This window comes from Balaenoptera ricei, chromosome 9 (assembly GCF_028023285.1).
Source record: "Balaenoptera ricei isolate mBalRic1 chromosome 9, mBalRic1.hap2, whole genome shotgun sequence".
NCBI classification, from domain to species: Eukaryota; Metazoa; Chordata; class Mammalia; order Artiodactyla; family Balaenopteridae; genus Balaenoptera; species Balaenoptera ricei.
In genome coordinates this window covers 107,906,461-107,925,588 of record NC_082647.1, presented here as the reverse complement: position 1 = coordinate 107,925,588, position 19,128 = coordinate 107,906,461, and the positions used below count along the sequence as shown (strand labels likewise).

At 48.5% G+C, this 19,128-nt stretch overlaps 1 protein-coding gene across 2 annotated transcripts in view; it reads right to left on the bottom strand.

Annotated features, from left to right (window-relative positions):
* Positions 1-19,128, bottom strand: part of VOPP1 (VOPP1 WW domain binding protein) — a 95,825-nt gene that overhangs the window by 16,105 nt on the left and 60,592 nt on the right. For both annotated transcript variants that reach the window (XM_059934317.1, XM_059934318.1), the window contains exons 3-4: positions 5,093-5,170; positions 14-150 (exon numbers count right to left, since the gene is read on the bottom strand). In XM_059934317.1, the coding sequence (XP_059790300.1) occupies positions 14-150; positions 5,093-5,170 (215 nt within the window). The remainder of the gene's footprint in view (positions 1-13; positions 151-5,092; positions 5,171-19,128) is intronic.

Genomic DNA, 19,128 nt, shown 5'->3' with positions numbered 1-19,128 from the left:
GGGCTTGGCTGACCTGGAGCGGGGTCCGGGGGCTGCCTGGTGTAGGACACGTTGAATGCCGGCTCCTCGATCAGCGGCGGGGGGTGCATGCGCCTCCGGATGAAGAAGCCAGCTCCGCAGCAGAAGAGAACGCCCATCATCAGAAGGAACCTGGGCGAGAGCACAGGGTGAGGCCCCAGGCGGAGGCCCGGGCAGACGGCAGGGCTCCCTGGCTGGTCCTCCCCGACCACCTTCCCCCGGGACCATCCCGGTGGAGGACACCAGGGAGACACCTGGCTTGCAGAGCTCTGGGTGCCCCTGGACGGAGGCCACTGGTGCTGAGAAGCTCTCGAGGTGAGCTTTCTGCTTCAAAAGCTCCAAGTGGCTGCTGGCTTCAAAGGGCTGGTGCAATTACCTTCCTGTGCATGGCTCTGACCTCAACTCAATATTTTAGTCAAACCGGGAGATGCCTTTTCAATCCAGTTTGAACACGACTGCTGGTCCTCACTGTCTATTTCCCCCATTTTTCTTTACTGTCAAAGCAAGAAGAGTAAGCCCGTGATCCTTTCTAGCAGTTTTCTCTCCATTATTATATGAACATCCATTAAAAAAAAATTTTTTTTAAGTGCCCTTCCTAGAGCACATCTTAATTATAGAGAAACTAAAGGAATACAGAAAACACTCACAATCAATAAACAGGCTGTTTTTAAATCTCTAGGTTCTAAGTATGGCTGAACCACCTACCATGACCCTACAGTCTAACGGACACAGAGCGGACCGCTAAGGATCAGACCTTTGTCCAAATCATCTAAGAATTCTCAGATGCATCACTGGCGTTCAGTAAATAATGAATGAATGGACGACTCTTCCCACCTCACATGTGCACTATACCTGTTTTTCTAGAAACGGGGGGAGTTATTCTGAGAAGGGCCAAGTTGTCTGTTCCACACAGACATAACTGAGAAACTTGCCCACCTCTAAACTGATATGATGATGGGACTCACAGAACCTTCCAGAACCTCACTCAACACGCACACACACTCTTGTGAAGGATGCAGACACAGCAGAGCTGGCCACGTCATGGTCAAAGGCACCTGTCCACACACAAATGAAACTTAAGAAAAGAGTAGACAGTAAAGCCTTCAGGAATAATTAACATAATGTTAAGGGTTAAATTAAGTCCATTAGTCAGTCAGTAAGCATTTACCGGACAACCTTGGAATGCTGAACAGGAACAAAGATCAGGGGCACCAGACAGGAAATGATTCAGGAAAGGACTGAAATTGTGGCTTTCTGATCTCTCGTCTAATTCATTATTCATTCAACAAAAATTTTCTTAAGCACCTGCCAGGCTCCCAGCACCAGTCTGTGCATTCCAGTGCGTAAGACAGGTGGGGCCTCCCCCTCGCTGAACTTGAGTTCTCATAGGGGAGGGGGACAGTAAACAACAAATTAACAGAAGTGTTTATTTACAACTCTGATAGTGCTAAGAAAGAAAAGCAAGGATACAACATAGGTTTGGGGTGGGAGTGGCGGGTAAAATATACATCACACACAACTGTGTTCATCATTTCAAGGGTACAATTCAACGCAAAAAGAGGGTTGACAAGGGTATCTGTCAGAGTGAGGAAGCTTCTTTTCCTTCAAAGCAACATCTGAGCTGAGTCTGAATGATGGAAAGAAAGAGACAAATTGAAGGGAAGGGAAGGGGCTTTCTGGGTGGAAAGAACAGCACAGGGGCTCCCACAGGAAAAGCTGGGTGGGTGAGAGGCCCGGAGAGGTCAGCTGTGAGCTGCAGATGGGGAGGGGGTCAGAGGGGTGCAGTCTTGGGGAGCTAGAGGAATCCAAGTTGCGCAAAACAAGGCCCTCTCCGAAGTCAGATGCTGGAATCCAAAGGGAACAGCTTCATTTGGACTCCATGATAATCTTACGTTCAACCCTGGGTCCAACTGTAAACATCTGAGCAGAAAGGTAAAGCACGGGGAGGCTAAATGCACATAAGGGTTTCCCTTCTCAGTAACACCACTGCTCACTCCCAGGGGACCAGGCTCTCTGGATTGGAAATGCAGAAGCCATACGAGATCTTGGGCTCTTCCATGAGACAAGCCAAAACGTTGGTTACACCGTCCAATGGAATACATATTTCTTCCTAGACAAATAAAAGCGATACACACCTCACACCGTGGACTGCTGGAGAGCACATAGGTGCAAGCAAATAAGAACAAAGTCACATGGCAGGGGACCAACTCCCGGCTTAGGCAGCAATCATCATCAGACTCATTCCTTATGGAAGCAGTAGTCTGAGAGAAACTAACGAGGGTGCAGGGGAATGAGCTTCCAGTAACAGAGAGAGGAAGCAGGGTGTCAGTGAGGGAAGGCGTGCCAAGGTAAGACAGCAGCTCTTGGAAGTGCTGTGAGTTACAGGACGATTGTTTCCTAGACATTCTCTCTCACTGCTGAGCAGGTCTGGGGAGCTTCCCTGGGATTAAGAGAGGAAGTTTGTGCCTTCTCTATCATCAAAAGTAATCTGGTTTCTTCAATTCAATTTGTTTTTTCAGTCCCTTCCTGCCTCCCCGCCGCAGCACTTGGAACAGCAGTTCTCAGCTCCCAATGCAGGCCCCAGGCAGCAGCAGAGCCCCTGCAGATCCAGGGCCGACATGCCACCTGCCACCTGCCCCCTGCCCTGCGGGAGCCCTGGCAGCGGGGAAGCACTCACCTGCCAGGCTGCACTCTGCTGCAGTGCGCTTTCCAACTCTACACCTTCTCTAATCCTGGGGATTTCATTAGACTATCCTGCTTAAAGATTACTTAAGATTTTAGAGCTGGCAGGGACTTCTGAAAGCATTCTCCTCCAAAACCTCTTGTGTTATGGTAAGGAGCCCAAATTCCTCCAGAGTCAAGTGGGACCAGGTTGGAGAGCAGGCCTCCTTTCGCTCCATGCCCAGCTCCATCCTGCCAACCTCCTGCCCCTCCCTCCAAACCTGCCCCCACGCCAGCTCCCCATCACCCTCTCACCAGGCCCATGCCTATGTCCCTGCCCGTGGACCCTTAGCAAGGAAGGCCCTCTCTGAGACCCGGTCAGAAGCTGTGCAGCTTTCCCCAACTTCTGTGGCATCAGAGGCTGCACGCTTTGTTTCCAGAATACTGGTTTAAAACTCTCCATGTGTCTAGACATCTGTCTGTTTTAGGAGCCCGGCTGCTGTAGGGCCTTCTCCATACCAGACATGTAACTGGTATGTGCATACCAGACACATAACTGAGAGAAAGAACCCATGGAGCCGAAACCAAGTGTCCTCTGACTTCAGCTGGGGCACCTCAGACTTGCATCTCAAGGTGCTCTCTGGCTGTATCCCCAGTTTAGAAGCTGGTATCTGGTATCAGAATCTCAACTCAGAGAACTCAACCAAACCTTCTGGCATCTGGCACCCCGACCTTGGAGACCTGCCCTCCTTCCACAGCTCTCATGAGATGCCTCTGTGTAGGGACCCACTGGCTCGCTGAGGTGCCCTGACCCCGACAAGGGACGCCGGCCAACAGCTCAGAAGCACCGGCTACCAGCTCAGGGAACGCTTCCAGGGAAGGTCGACAGAAGCTGCTCTAGCAGACAGGCCCTCAGAGTTCTCCTGGACTTTCAATTTTTCCTTCTTTCTAATCACGTAATGTCTAAACTTTGACAAGTTTTCTCACTTTTAGGAGCATTTCCACAATCTCATCATCATCTGTCGGGTGTTTCAGGCCAACCTGAAGCACTGCTGGTCCCTTTCGGGACCCTCGACCACAAGGCCCCGTGGAGGCAAGTTCTGAGGGGGCGCGTGTGTGAAGCTGGGCAAAGCTCTGAAATGCCACCTCCCCCTGGTCCTCCTCACTCCAGCTTTGGCACCAGTCCCTTCCACCTTGATAGGTACACAGAGGTATTAACATTTGGAAAATCTCAGGGTAAAAAAGTTCTCCTTCTATTATAGAGTTTGAGGCACTAGCAACTAGGAGGTGGGGAGAAGCCAACACCAGGATGGCACTGTTCAGGGCCCGACGTGACAGGTGGGTCCAGCCCCCAAATGGCCAAAACCCCATCACGGAGGTGGTGATGGTGAGAATGAAAAGAGGGTCTCCTATTAAAGAAAACGTGGCATGTGGAGTACCCACTTCCTGCTGATTTCCCTAATCAGACATTAGGAACAGTTGTCAGGAGGCAAAGGCAAAATCTCACCAAAAATTCAAGTGTCTGCTGCCACATGCTCAGGAAAGGCCTTAAAGTCTTTAGATGTCAGGAATGTCAGAATCTGAAACCCATGAAGAAGCTTAAATCTTAAAGCTGGGTCCTAACCCTTCAGGGGATTTGCCTCGATGACTGTACCTCTGCAGCGGTGCAGAGGAGAGCGTGGCAGGCACAGGAAATGCTCTTTTGGTTTTAGGCAAATCCTTTCCCACACATACTCTGCCATCTCTGTCATCTGAAGCCTATCTCTTATCTACAGAGTCAAACGAATCTTCAGACAAACCTCCAAACAGGCATCCTCTGAGGATGGCAACTCACAGGAGGTTCCTCTCCTTAGTGGAAACGCTGCATCCTATCTTTTTAGGACTCTGTCAGCTTTACTGCCTCATTCTTGCCCAAGGTACAATCTTACAGACTCCAGACAGCTCTTGCAACTTCCCCCAGTAGAGCTGGAAGATGGGCAAGGATGCAGCCTGTCTGTCTTGAAAGTCAGGACTCAGCTGACACAGTGTGAACACGGAAGATTTCCCGGCAGTGGAAACTTTATAACGAGATGTGCTGATTCCCTGACCAACACAACTGGCCTCAGCTCCATTTCAGAAACTGGTGGAGGAGCCGCTGAAGGTCCAGGCTGCTGTACAGTCCAGCGTCCAAAAGAATAAGTCTTCTTTCCGAGCCACAAGTCTGTGGAAATGGGGACGAGCTTTCTCCAAACTCTGTGAGCAGAAGTGCTTGACATGAAGCCAGCCCCAACGTACCTGCTTTCTTGCCTGAGGCCACCCAGAGGCCAGGGCCTCAGGGGGAGGTGATGTCACCTTGGCTGTGACAAACTGACCGGGCAGAGCCCCGGGGGAGGGCGGGGGGGAGCATCCGAGACCAGGAAGAGTCGTGACCTACCAAAAATACCACAGCCTCTGTATGGACAGGGCCCGCACACAGCACCTGGAGCCACAGCAGTCCTCGTAAGGGCGGCATCTGCGGGAGAGAGGGCACAGGCCGTCAGCATCCTGCGGAAGAAGGGCCAGACCCGTCAGGAGGTCCAGGCAGACGTCAGTGCAAAGGACAGAACTGCCACCACGGCATTTTAGGAAACTAGCAGAGCTGCGGTAGTCCAAACGGGTGGCCCAAACGGAAGGCGCTGAGAGGGACAGTGTCTTGCAAAGCACCTGTTTGCTACATATCCTGTGGGCGGAATCACAGTGGTTTCCTTCTGGGGAGGCCCTGTAACTGGATGACCAAACACCTGCATGAAACCAGAGGGGAGCGTCAGAGCGCTGTAGACCATGCTCAGGGCCGACCCCCGTCAGAAGATGGGAATCTGCACCGACAAGGCCAGCGAGGTTAAGGGCAGAGGTTACGAAGTCAGGCAAGTCAGGTGGTTTAGTCCTGGTCTTGCCACTTACCAGCTGCAGGACTTCTAGCAAGTTATTCAACCTCTGTGAGCCTCAGTTTCCCCGTAAGCAAAAGGGGTGGGCGGGCAGGACCTCCTCACAGCGCTGTTTGAAGTCTGAAGGCCAGCATCCTCATGAAACGTGCTGACAAGGGCCAGGGCTGCTCACACCGGTCCTGCCCCCACAGTGCTGACACTTACGGTGCTCAGCACCCGTCCTCCCCCAGAAGACCCCGAGAAAGGCCCCCACCCTCCGAGGGCAGGTCCAGAGCAGGGTCCAGGCTCCAAGGGGCTACGGAGCTATGAAAACTTCTGCACTTTGGTTTTCACAGAGACACTTTCACTGAAGCGATTTCAGTCCAAGTGGCAGTGGATTGGGTGTGTGTGAGAGTGGGTAAGGCTGTTTCTCAGTAATATTAAATGATCATAGAATCGTGATCTAGGTTCCTGCCAATTTTCTTTTAAAAAAAAAAAAAAGTAGTTGGGAGAAATACACAATTTGATCCAAGACCTTGGACACTGAATTTGTAGGTAATTCCAGTACAAATTGACTTGTTTTATGTAGAAAAATACGTAGAAAATAGCTCCCTATAAAACATTAGTTACGATGGAGAGTTATGAGTTACAACGGAACCCGGCACACCTGAGCTCCAGCGCTGCTTCTCCTTCTTTGTCTCCTAGGGCTTACCTCTAGCTCTGTAAACACCCAGCACCCAGTCGCTGCTAAATCCTCTATCATTTCAAGGACAAACTGAGCTGAGAGACCCCCACAGAACCACTGCCATCACACACACACACACACACACACACACACATATGCTTCTCCACATGATCGGAAGTTTCCCGCCCATTCCTCCCATAGCCCATGAACATCTCATGATTTTGACGAGATGCTCCAATAAGCTGGTGACACAAGCTAATCTGCTTAACTGGACTTAACCAACCAACATCTAGCAGAGCACTGAAATGTGTGCTTAAAAACACTCCTGGTTCTGGGCTTCCCTGGTGGCGCAGTGGTTGAGAATCTGCCTGCCAATGCAGGGGACACGGGTTCGAGCCCTGGTCTGGGAAGATCCCACGTGCCGCGGAGCGGCTGGGCCCGTGACCACAACTACTGAGCCTGCGCGTCTGGAGTCTGTGCTCCGCAACAAGAGAGGCCATGGTAATGAGAGGCCCGCGCACCGTGATAAGAGTGGCTTGCCACAACTAGAGAAAGCCCTCGCACAGAAACGAAGACCCAACACAGCCATAAATAAATAAATAAATAAATAACAAATACTTTAAAATACATGTTATTAAAAAAAAAAAAAAAACCACTACTGGTTCTCACAACCCATGCATCTAACAAAAAGTCACTGAAGTGCCGCTCTGAACTCGGCCTGTGCTGGGTCCGGGGGGGGGGGAGCAATGAAAACCCAGACAGAAGTCCCTGCCATGGAGGAGCTTTCTTTCTAGAAGAGGGAGACAAACAACAAGCAAGAGAAACATGAACTGGGTTAGATGGCAGTAAGTTCCACTACGGTGAAAAATAAAGCAGAAGCTGGCGGATCAATAGCTCGGGGGAGGGAGTGGTGGACGATCCCATTTCAAACCAGGGGTCGGGGATGACTCACTGAGAGGGCGACGTCTGACCACTCAGAGATCCAGCCTGGCTATGGCGTGAGCCAGCACAAGGGCCTCAGTGCTGGGCGAGGAGTGCTGGGCCCAGGGTGGCTGGTCTGCTGGCCCTCCAGCTGCACTGGGGAGAGGAAGGCTAAGCACAGAGCGGAAGACAAAATGAAGTGGCCGGTGAAGAGCAGCCAGGGCGCCTAGGCCAGGGCTGCACCAGCAGAGCACGGACAGCATCGACTGCTCACACCGTGTACAGCACCGTCCACAGTAACTCCCTGGTGTGTGCGGGTGCGTGTGCCTGTGTGCAGAGGGAGTGGGGGGAGCGCTCAAGGGAGATACGGACTTCTCCCTTCTAGGTTATGTGGAGTTCAGACAATTAATCGTAAACAAAAAGAGATGGGACTGTTTCCGATCATGAACTTGCGAAGACAAGAGTCCTTAGCAACTATGTTAGATTCATGATAATGTGGTAGAGAGAATTCAAAGAGGGCCCCCAGATTCCTGCCCCCCTAGAGTACATGGCCTGCATGATCTCCTCCCCTTAAGTGTGGAGGGTCCTGTGAATATGATGGAATGGCCACTCCCATGACTATGGAACATTACATATGGTGGTATGTTGTGTAAGACGGCTGTAGCAGACCGGGGGCTCTCCTGCTGGCTTGAAGAAGAGAGCTAGGACTAAGGGTGATCTCCAAGAGTTGGGTGCAACCCCCAGCCAGCCAGCAAGGAAACTGGGACTTCAGTCCTACAACCTCAAGGACAGGAATTCTGCCAGCAACCTGAATGCATTTACAAGAGGACCCTAAGCTCCAGAAGAGGGCACAACCCAGCCACCTCTTGGTTTCAGCTTTGTGATACCTGGAGCAAGGGACCCACCAATGCTGTGCCCAGACTTGTTATCTATAGGAATTGTAAGATAATAAATACATGTGGCTTCAATCTGCTTAGTCTGTAGCGATTTATTACTCAGCAATGGAGAACTCATACAAATGAGAACAAAGGTTATAGGCTTTGGTCACATCCTACATTCTAGGTGGCAGGTCAGTGCTTCACAACTGTCTTATTTAACACACAAGGTAAATATTATCAACCCCATGTTTGAAACAAGCTCAGAAAACAAGGCACTAGGGATGTCACGCCTCCTCTCAGCCCAGGTCACTGTCTGCTGAAGCCAAGAAAGGATTTGGCCAGTATTTCAGGAAGGCATTTTGCAGTCACTGCCTCTTCAGTGACACTGAGTCTTTTGTCACCAAAGGGCCACTTTCTCAGATCCCACTTGATTTTCCTATTCTTCCAGGGCTCTGCTTAACAAGCCGCTGTGGACCAAGTCATCGCCACGAGGGTGTGTCGTGATTGTGCTCGTGAACAGTGACCGTGTAAGACTCCACAACCATTCAGCTCATGCGAATAAACCAACTGGATAGGACTAAGAAGAAGGGCAGTGGAGGGATGCCTAAGAAAGTGAAAGGGGTTGAGAAGGTGTAGAGGGGAAGGTGATGTTTAATGTGGCAGAATTTAAAGTTTCCCAGAAAGCAAACCAAGCCCAGAAGAAACAGGAGGGAAAGGTGGAAATTCGGCAAGACCATGGTAACAGACAATGTGAAGGAAGCATAGAATCCTTGGGTAAGTGGCAGGAGGTCCTTGGGATGGAGCCACAGACAGAAATTCAGCAACCACTCTTTAATAATGCCTGAAGGCGTTCTTGCTTTAACTTGGAACTGCATATTGGCCAAATCGCCTACACCATTCCATGCCAAGAACTCTCTACAATTAGTAGATGATAACGTAATCATAAAGACAGAACTAACATAGTAAGATGTGACATTGGGTAAAAGTATGGTGTTGATTTGGGAAGAACTACCAAAGTTCCAACAATATTATACAACAGAACAGTGTTTTCAACTATCGTGACCCACTAGTCACAATATGATTATGAAATCAAGTTACTGGGTTGTGACATGTATTTTACAAAGGTAAAGATCATTTTTTTAAGAATCAGAGGGGGGCTTCCCTGGTGGTGCAGTGGTTAAGAATCCGCCTGCCAATGCGGGGGACACGGGTTCGAGCCCTGGTCCAGGAAGATCCCACATGTCGCGGAGCAACTAAGCCCGTGTGCCACAACTACTGAGCCTGCGCTCTAGAGCCCGTGAGCTACAACTACTGAGCCCGTGTGCCACAACTACTGAAGCCCGCGTGCCTAGAGCCCGTGCTTCACAACAAGAGAAGCCACCACAATAAGAAGCCCACGCACCGCAACTAAGAGTAGCCCCTGCTCGCCGCAACTAGAGAAAGCCCGCACACAGCAATGAAGACCCAATGCTGCCAAAAATAAATAAATTAAGAAAAAAAAATCAGAGGGCATCCCACGAAAGAAGTATTCTGTGAAACTTACGTTTTGGTCACACATACAGCCACACAGATATACATATTCCTTCAAAGCTACTGTTGTGGAGGCCCCAGGTCAAAAGCGGACAGGCTCAAATTTCTGTTGTACCTAGATGGGCTTCTTTCATCCTCCTGGTAGGTTCTGGGCAGCTGCAGGTCCAAGTCCCCGGACTAGCAGATCACTTCCTGCTGTCAATGGTGCTGGGCTAAGGGTTCTTTCTGGTCCCCCATGACTTCTGCCTGGGTGACACTGGGTCAGACGGCTATTGCATTTTTGCTCCTAATTCTACTAGATGACCTGCAGTGATCAAATTCTAGAAGACGCAAGTCTCGTTCCCTCTCCAGCGGGAATGCCCCCAGCCATCTGCCTACTATCAACAGCTGTGAACGGGGGCGGCAGGTGGCTGCAGGGGATGGAGAACACAGACGGCAGACACCTGCAGCTTAGGAGCAGCGAGTCTGTGATCTTCCCAACTCGGAACAATTTCTCTCCCATTGTTCTACCACTTTTACTACCAAGATGTTTCCCAGAGAGTAGCCTGACCCTGACTATAATTAGAGCTGCCCAGCTCTGGGTACAGTGAGGGCTGAAGGGCACCTGGAGTCCATTCCAGTCTGGCAACTGTGAACTTGGTATAAAACAGGAAAGCAGATACAGGGATAAAAATTTAGTGAGGTTTTCTTTTCTTTTTTGTATGTGGGAAACTCTGTAGACCACGCTCAGAAGCTTTGGGAGGTGATGGGAGACACTGGTGATGCAGAGGGATGTTGTTAGGACGGAACTGTGTCTCCTCAAAATGCCTATGTTGAAGCCCTTACCCTCAGTGTGACTGTATTTAAAGATGGGACCTTTAAAGAGGTAATTAAGGCTAAATGAGGCCATAAGGGTGGGACCCTAATTTGTTAAAACACGTCCCTTCAGAGTTATATTCATAAGGAAACATTTGCTGCTTTGAAACCTAAGCCCCTGCAGCATATTGGTTCCCCTGTTAGAAGAAGCACACAAGACAAGGATCTCCACAAGCTTTTAAACATATGTAGAGCCTCCTGTCTCGAATTACACACACACACACACACACGCACGCACGTACCTCAGCCTAAGAACGAAGATTATAAGTATGTTGATTTTTATACAATGGAATACTACTCAGCCATAAGAAAGAATGAAATAATGCCATTTGCAGTGACATGGAAGGACCCAGAGATGATCATACTAAGTGAAGTCAGACAAAGAAAGACAAAAATCATATGATATCACTTATACGTGGAATCTAAAATATGACACAAAGGAACATATCTATGAAACAGAAACAGACTCACAGACATAGAAGACAAACTTATGGTTACCAAACGGGAAAGCGGGTGAGGGAGGGATACATTAGGAGTTTGGGGTTAGCAGATACAAACTACTATGTACAAAATGTAAACAACAAGGTCCTACCGTATAGCACAGGGAACTATATTCAATATCCTGTAATAAACCACAATGGAAAAGAATATGAAAAAGAATATGTATATGTATAATTGAATCACTTTGCTGAAACTCACACATTGTAAATCAACTACACTTCAATAAAAAAATGAAAAACAAAAACATTTTTTTAAGAAAGTATATTGATTTTGAGTTCCTAATTCAAATTACTTTCTGCTGGCAGGCAAGATTCAACATCTAAGTGCTCTACCTCTCACTTTTCAGGATCCAGATTTGGAACACCAGCAGAAATGTGCACTGTCAACTGGTTAGCTGCTTTCTTTTCTCAAAACAGAGTGTCCTTTACGCTCTCTTGTTTCGCTGAAGACCCATTCACTCCAAGCACACTTGTGGCTCAACTGCAGTCCTGGCCTGGCCCCCGATGGGGACGATGGGCAGTGCCAACCACTCGAAGGAGCACGCAGTTACCCGTGCGGTGACACTGCCACCCCCCTTCTCTCTGCTGCTTTCTTCCAGTGAACCTGTTGGTAAATTGGGGCCCTGAGCACACACCTGCTGACATTCCAAACAGCTGCAATTATGAAAAGAATGTTAAGTGTAACGCTGAGCTCAATCAGAAGTAGCCAACATGAGCAGGCGGTCTAGCTACTAAATAAGTCATCATCCGACACACCAGGTCTTGTGCTCCCAGTGCCCAAGCCTTGAGATGGCACTGGTGTTCCAAAGGACAGCTGAAGACGGACTAAGCCCGTGACCTTCACTGTGCTGCGTGCAGAACAAATCAGCATGGAGACAACAGAACTGAATTTTCCTTCTCGCTCTACTCTGTGTGCCAGACCCTCAAACTTGCAGTAGAAAGGACATTGCTTGTAACTACTAAATCTACTCCCGGACATATCTTAAGTATAGGTCTAGGAGTCTGAAACACACACGCCTGCTTTAGAAGAGTGAAAAGTGCATGTACATTAGCAGAAATGGGCCCCTGGAGTTGCTTCCTGTGAAGCAAGTATTCTCCCCCGTATCCCAGGATCCAAACACACATTTCTGATAAGGTAAGAAAACAAACGGTCCACTCTGAGCAGGTGTGAATTTGTTAATTGGGTACCTCACACAGGTGAAATCAGGGTGTGTAGCCCTTCCCCCCAGGATATGAAAGGTGGTGTGGTTCTGACGATGCTTATGTCTAGAAGTGTATCTGCCACAAGTTAGAGATTGGTCATGGCAGCGATTAAATGCAAATATAACAGGATGGCCCCTTTGGCAGTTTGCGGAGCCTGAGAAGTAAGCACGTGCCATCTCAGCACCGCCCAGGAGGGGAGCGGTCTGCCCACCTGACACATCCATTCTTAGCCTTCGAGTCACATAAATCTCAGGAGTAGAGAAAGACAGCACATCAAGTCAGGGAGTGTCCAATGTTAATAAAGTTACAAACTCTCTTAAAAAAAAAAAAAAAATGGCCAACTGTTGGTAAGTAGATTTTTTCATGTGGCGTAAAATGGTAATTTATATTTAAACTGATTCGTGGAAAATCATCTCGGCATCTAGTAGAGCAACTAAAATATGAGTCGAGTCTTCAGGGTGGAAGCCTAGAGATGGAGTTTATGGGGGATGGAATTTTTTTTTTGTTCTTTGGTGTTAAAGAACGGGGCATGGCTGAAACAAGAAAACTTCAGGGTTCTAAGTAAATTCCCATCCACCCCATTTCACGCACAAGGCCAATCCTTCCCGCACGTGCTGGGTTAAGTCTCAGCGGACCATGCTCTCCCTTCTACGTATCAGCCAGGACATTTTTTTTTCCTGTCCAATCCCCAGTTTCTTAGTTTGATGGTTGGTCTGGTCTCCTCAATTATATACCATATGGATCTTGATACCTGGACCTGCTTCTTATGCTGCTTTTATTGTCATCTGCCTTTTCCCACAGAGCGAAGCACAAGGCAGGTGCTTAAAGAAGGCTTCCTGAGTTAGAATCAGGAAGTATATTCAAGGTTATCAGAGATTTCCAATTAACTGTGAGAAACTGGGCTCCTTGAAAAAACTAAACACAGCCCCACAAGGTCAGAGAAAACTCCAAAAGGGAAGTGAAACTCAGGGGCAGCACCGAGGTTGGCCGGTCCCTCAGCCATACAACACCCTTGGCAGGTGTCCCCTAAGAGCCTGAAGAGCTCTGCCCCCCCTTCCTTGTAGGGAGGAACTCACCCCCAGCGCATCCTTGACTCACCTTCCCTCTTGACCTCCCCACCAGAAGCTGCCCACACATCCCATGGCCGTTCCAGCAAGAGCCAGCCCTCCACCATCGGAAGGGGTTCTCATGTTTCTAGAATCTTCTCTCCTCCAGGAAAGCATGCCCAGTTTGGGTAAAGTCTTGGTTCCCCATGCTCAGGAAAAATGCCCATTCACTCTCACGACTGCAGCCTTAGACAGTATTAACATTTTTAGCAACCATAACACAGCTGAGTCAGAATGAACTTTCTGTCAACTAAACTTCCAAGCTTTTCTCAGTTAGTAAGTTCTATCTTCCCATCCTGTACTGGTACAGGGCTTAGGGACCTAAATACAGGATCCTACACTTATCCATTACAACATTTAAACGTATGGAATCTGGCTCATTATTCTAGCCAGTCAGAACGGGAGCCTCATTCTGTCGCTCAAGGCACTCCTAGCTTTCTGTCACTTAAGTGAAGAATCAAGCTTTGCTGGGACCCAGGAGCACCGAACACATCCAGCCATCCTGCTCCTCCTCTGTGCAATGACCACATGGCCACGACTTAGCACCGCAATGTCCAACAGCCCCACGGGAAGGTCAGGTGCAGCATGGGGCTTGGGCCTGAACAGAAAGTGGGATCTTTTCACATCCTGAACCATAATCCAGAATCCGAGATCTTCCCAAAGTCTGACAGGCTGCCTGGAGTAAGAAAATCAATGGAAGAGAACGAGAGGTCACTCCACATAGAGAGTCCTGGCCTAGCTTCACGGAAAGTCAGAGAGGAGACAGCCAGCGGTGTAGGCAGAAAGGGAGGGCCCTGCAGGAGGAGAGGGAGGACGTGTACCCAGGCGCGTGACCCAAACACCACCAGGTGCCCTCTGATCAGCTATCTCGGACAGATCAGTTCACTGCCTGGATATAAAGAAAGCAGAAGTGAATTTTATGGTATTTGAATTATATATTAATTTTAAAAGAGGAAGGAAGGAAGGAAAGGAGGGAGGGAGGGAGAGAAAGAAGGAAAGGAAAGGAAAAGAAAAAGAAAAGAGATGGAGGACTTCCCTGGTGGCGCAGTGGTTAAGAATCTGCCTGCCAATTCAGGGGACACAGGTTTGAGCCCTGGTCCAGGAAGATCCCACATGCCGCGGAGCTACTAAGCCCGTGCGCCACAACTACTGAGCCTGCGCTCTAGAGCCCGCGAGCCACAACTACTGAAGCCCACGTGCCTAGAGTCCGTGCTCCGCAACAAGAGAAGCCACCACGATGAGAAGCCCACGCACCGCAACGAAGAGTAGCCCCCGCTCGCCGCAACTAGAGAAAGCCCGTGTGCAGCAACGAAGACCCAATGCAGCCAAAAATAAATGAATAAAATAGATAAATTTAAAAAAATACTTTAAAAAAGAAAGAGATGGATGTGATACCCCTTTCCCTACAGCCTGAGAATGTGACTGCTACAGCATGCCTTCTGTATTTTCATTCAAATCAATTATAAAATAGTGATGATGGAGCCAATGGTCAATTCCATTAAAGACCTTCCTTCCATGGTGGTATTTTACTAATCATACTTTTATAGGTACAGCTATTACACCAGGCACAAATCTACCTAACTGGCCTGTTTGTTTAGACCAGACTTTCTATCTTATCAGCTGAAATACGGAGTGAGTTGCTATTAAATGTCTTCACGCAACTCGGGCACACTGTCATGTCACAGATCTCCCCGTCTCACGGTCCCACTGAAAAAATGAGCCCAACCTCACAGGACATTAACAGGCAAACCCAAATTAGTTCCAAATGATCACAAAAGGCCCCTTTAATAATCTCTTTTAGATGATTCTCCTGAAGCCTTCACGTAGGTTCCCTACCACTCTGCGCTGGGTGATGAGCCCACTTTTCATCTTTCGCACCCCAGTAGGCTGCTTGCTTCCTTAGCATACTGACATCCTGGGAATTCCCGCCTCTTCCCTCCTTAAACTAGGTCTCTGTGATCTTCATGACATTTCAGGTTTCCCACTAATTCCCTGAAGCACTCTTCCCGTTCAGATGGATATCAGTGTGTCACAGCCATCTCTTTCCCAATATTGAGTCTATCATCCTAAAATATACTACTCACCACCAATTCTACCTTCCTATAACAAGCTTTTAAAATATTATTTAATGTTTCAATATTTATTTATTTTCAGCCTTATTATGGCGTAACATGGCAGACCATCTCTCCAGCCTTTCCTTTAGGGCCCAAACCTGCCATGGGAAAGTTCTCCATTTGAACGAAGTAGCAGAACCCTTCACCTGTGGGCGTATAACAGGAAAGGAGGCAGCCCAGGAGGAACCCCTGCAGCTTCAGGTGGTCACTCTGTGACGAGCACTCTGGAAAGCAGTGGTTCTCAACCCTGGCTCACATCCCAATTACTGGGCAGCTTTAAGACACGCCTCTGCCTGTGGGTTGGTAATCGCTCCTCAGGTAAGTCTAGGACACAGCCGGGACGGAGAACCACCCGCTTGTCGGTGTTTCCTCTTGGGGCACCTGGCAGGAACATCACAGGGGAGGAGACGCTGTTTTGGCTTTCCTGATTGGTTTTTTTAAAAAACAGTTCTACTGAAGTATAATTGATATACAAAGAACTGTACATATTTAATAGGTACAATTTGTTGAGTTTGGACACACACAAACCCGTGACACCATCATCACACAAGAGGTAATAGACATATTCTCATAAGTTTCAATATTGAATATCTGTGAGAAAAAGTCATTTCAAAAGAACTTTCGGGCTTCCCTGGTGGTGCAGTGGTTAAGAATCCGCCTGCCAGTGCAGGGGACACGGGTTCGAGCCCTGGTCCGGGAAGATCCCACATGCCGCGGAGCAACTAAGCCCGTGCGCCACAACTACTGAGTCTGCACTCTAGAGCCCGTGAGCCACAACTACTGAGCCTGCACGTCACAACTACTGAAGCCCGCGCGCCTAGAGCCCGTGCTCCGCAACAAGAGAAGCCACCGCAATGAGAAGCCCGCGCACCACAACGAAGAGTAGCCCCCGCTCACTGCAACTAGAGAAAGCCCACGCGCAGCAACAAAGACCCAACGCAGCCAAAAATAAATAAATTAAATAAATAAAATTTAAAAAAAAAAGAACTTTCATCTCTCCAATCACAGGTTTTAGACCTTATACGTGTCTGGCTGTCAAGTCAAAAACTTCACAGATCTGAGGATGAATTGACGGTTCTTTCTGACAATCTCAGCTGACAATTCATATGTCAGAATATTTTCCTTCCAGTCTGACTTGATTTCCCTGACAGGCGGGGATGTGCCCGTCTGTGGAAACAGATGGTTAGAGTTTGATGACCTTTTAACACTTCATGGCAAAGTCACACATCTCTGGGCTCTAAAGAGGGGACCACAGTGGCTCTGATGAGACCCGACCTTGAGCCTTTGGGGGTTGGGAGGACAGGTGCCCTGGGAGTCATTCCTCCAGAGACACATCTTTTACCAGAAAACATCTCAAACTGGTATAAACCAAAATTGGCTGTACTTAGGGTGGCTTATGGGGTTTCCATAGGGAAATTCCACTCTACTTCTTCCACGGAGAAAGTGTTATAAGTGCTTATTATAAGCCCTAAAATTAATAGACCAAATGGGTTAGAAAGTGCTCATTTCCTTGCCATTTTAACCCTTGAACAGCTGCTGCCTCCAAGCCCAGCTGCCCCCGGAGCTGAGTGAGTGGACGAGGAAAGATGGCCTAGACGCTTTCCCATGACTGCTGACCTTTGCTGGCTCCAGATTTTGAAACTCTGCCCTTGTGTTTCTGGGGTAGAGGTTTCTCCTCTTTCCTCCTTTCAGTAAATTGCTGATCATTTATTATCAGTTCTATTCAACTCTAACCTGGAAAACACGAAACTTATCCTTCTATAGCTTGGGTTGATTAACCCTCAGGTTAAAAACTAAACGCTGGTCAGTGCGGTAATACTGAAAATGAAAAACAGAAGTCCTCCTATGATCTTATAGAATTGAAACCCGATACTAGGTTTCATTTCACTGAAATAACACAAGTGAGGCAAATATAAATGGCAAGATGAGCGTGGCCATGAGCTCCGGAAAGCAGACAGATTCCAGTCCCCATTAGCTCAAAAACCTAGAAACCTGGATTCAGGTTGACACCCGGCTGACTTTCTCAGCTTGACTTTTACTTGAGTTGGTTTAACTCTCCTTACCTGCTGAGAACTCTCAAATCTACGTTCCGTCCGTGGACCCTCCTGAGCTGCAGAAGCAAAGCCCTGCTGCCTAGATGCTCTGCAAGAACTTCAAGTCACCGTCCCCCTCTCCCCCTTCTGTGAAGCCCCTCGCTGAACCTGTTCTCTGCACCCTCTCTCACTGTCTGCCAAGCAGAGACCACTCTTCAGCCCCGCACTGATGCTTCTGAGATACACTCGAGCCCCACCGACTGGTTTCTCAGCCCATCTTCACTGAAAGAGTGAGACCCTCCACGTTGTGCCCTTACTATACAGCTACCACCTCAGCTCCAGTCTCCACCTCCCAGCCCAGCGCTGCGCCAGCAGCCTTCCAAGAGGCCAAGCTGGTGCCGTCGCCTTGCTTTGTGCAGAAGGAAGTCTCAGCTCTCAGAAGGACGTTCAAGACCCCTCCCCCTCCTTATTCATCTCAGCCCCTGCCGTCGGCAAGGTAGCCTACACTCCAGCCCTGTGGTGCCCCAAATACACTCTCACTACAGCCTCTGAAACTGCTTCTCAGCCGTCAAAGATCAGCTCTGTGAGGTCTTCCTCAGCACCATCCCCTCATCCTCCCCGCTACGCCAGGATCCTCCCTTTGCTGGGTCTCCAGCTCTCACCACGTACAATATTTGTTCACCGTTAAAGGCATCTATAGATCCGCCACCAGACCATGAGCTTAAGAGCAATCCTATCTCATTCCTCCGTGTAGAGCCCAGGTGCCTACCATGGTTCCCGGCACATCATATGTGTTTGCCTTCAGCAGAAGTGATGTCGCAGCAGAAAGAGACTCCCTAGGATGAGACAACACGTAACTAACACGAACCCAGAGTACAAAGTGTCCTCTGATTACGGTGTTACACCCAGTGGGGCTGAGGATGGTCGAAAGCAGCTGCCCTCACACCCTGATGGCCGATTATATCATGACAACGTTTGGGAAACTCAAAGCATTTATTAAAATATGAAACAAGCATAACCTTTGCTTCAGCAATTCTACTTCTGCAAATCCACCTCACAACAAAATAAGTTCTAGTACGTGTAGGAAGATGTTTACTGAGTACGGGGGCGTATCAGAATCCTTTCTCCGAACTCCGGGGACCAGATATGTGGAGACTGAGAACGGTCTGGATTCATGAATTATAAGATATGTAACCACGTGCTACATAACATTACCAGCAGAAATCTGCACTGAAATACACAAAACATCTGTTAAAGTTCTCAAACAAGGATGTCGTTAGCCTGAGGGGGCTCTGACAGCTGTGTTGCCTTTGGAAGCAAACTGAAACCTAAGGCAGAGTGGATTCCTGTGAGTGCCTCAAGTTGGGAAGGAAACCAATGACCAACAGCCAACAGGACTTTCCCAGACTAGGCAATCTCTTAAACTGTAGCCAATCAAATCACTTCCTTGTTTGAATCTCTACAAACATCTCGCCCCTGGCTCCTGGCGGTGGAATGCTCCTCACCACTGCCCAATTTGAACTGACGTTTCCTCAAATAAACTCTTGAAAATTTTAATATGCCTCAGTTTATATTTTAGCACATCCTACTAAATGGAATTCTAAAAAGAATTTTAAAAGCCTCGTGTTGTCCAAATCCATTCCTGCTACCAAGTATTTAAAAATTTGTTTATGAGCACTGTCTCAAATTTTGGAATAACAGATAAGGAACTGCAGACCTTCAGTAGTAAAAACAAAAGTGGC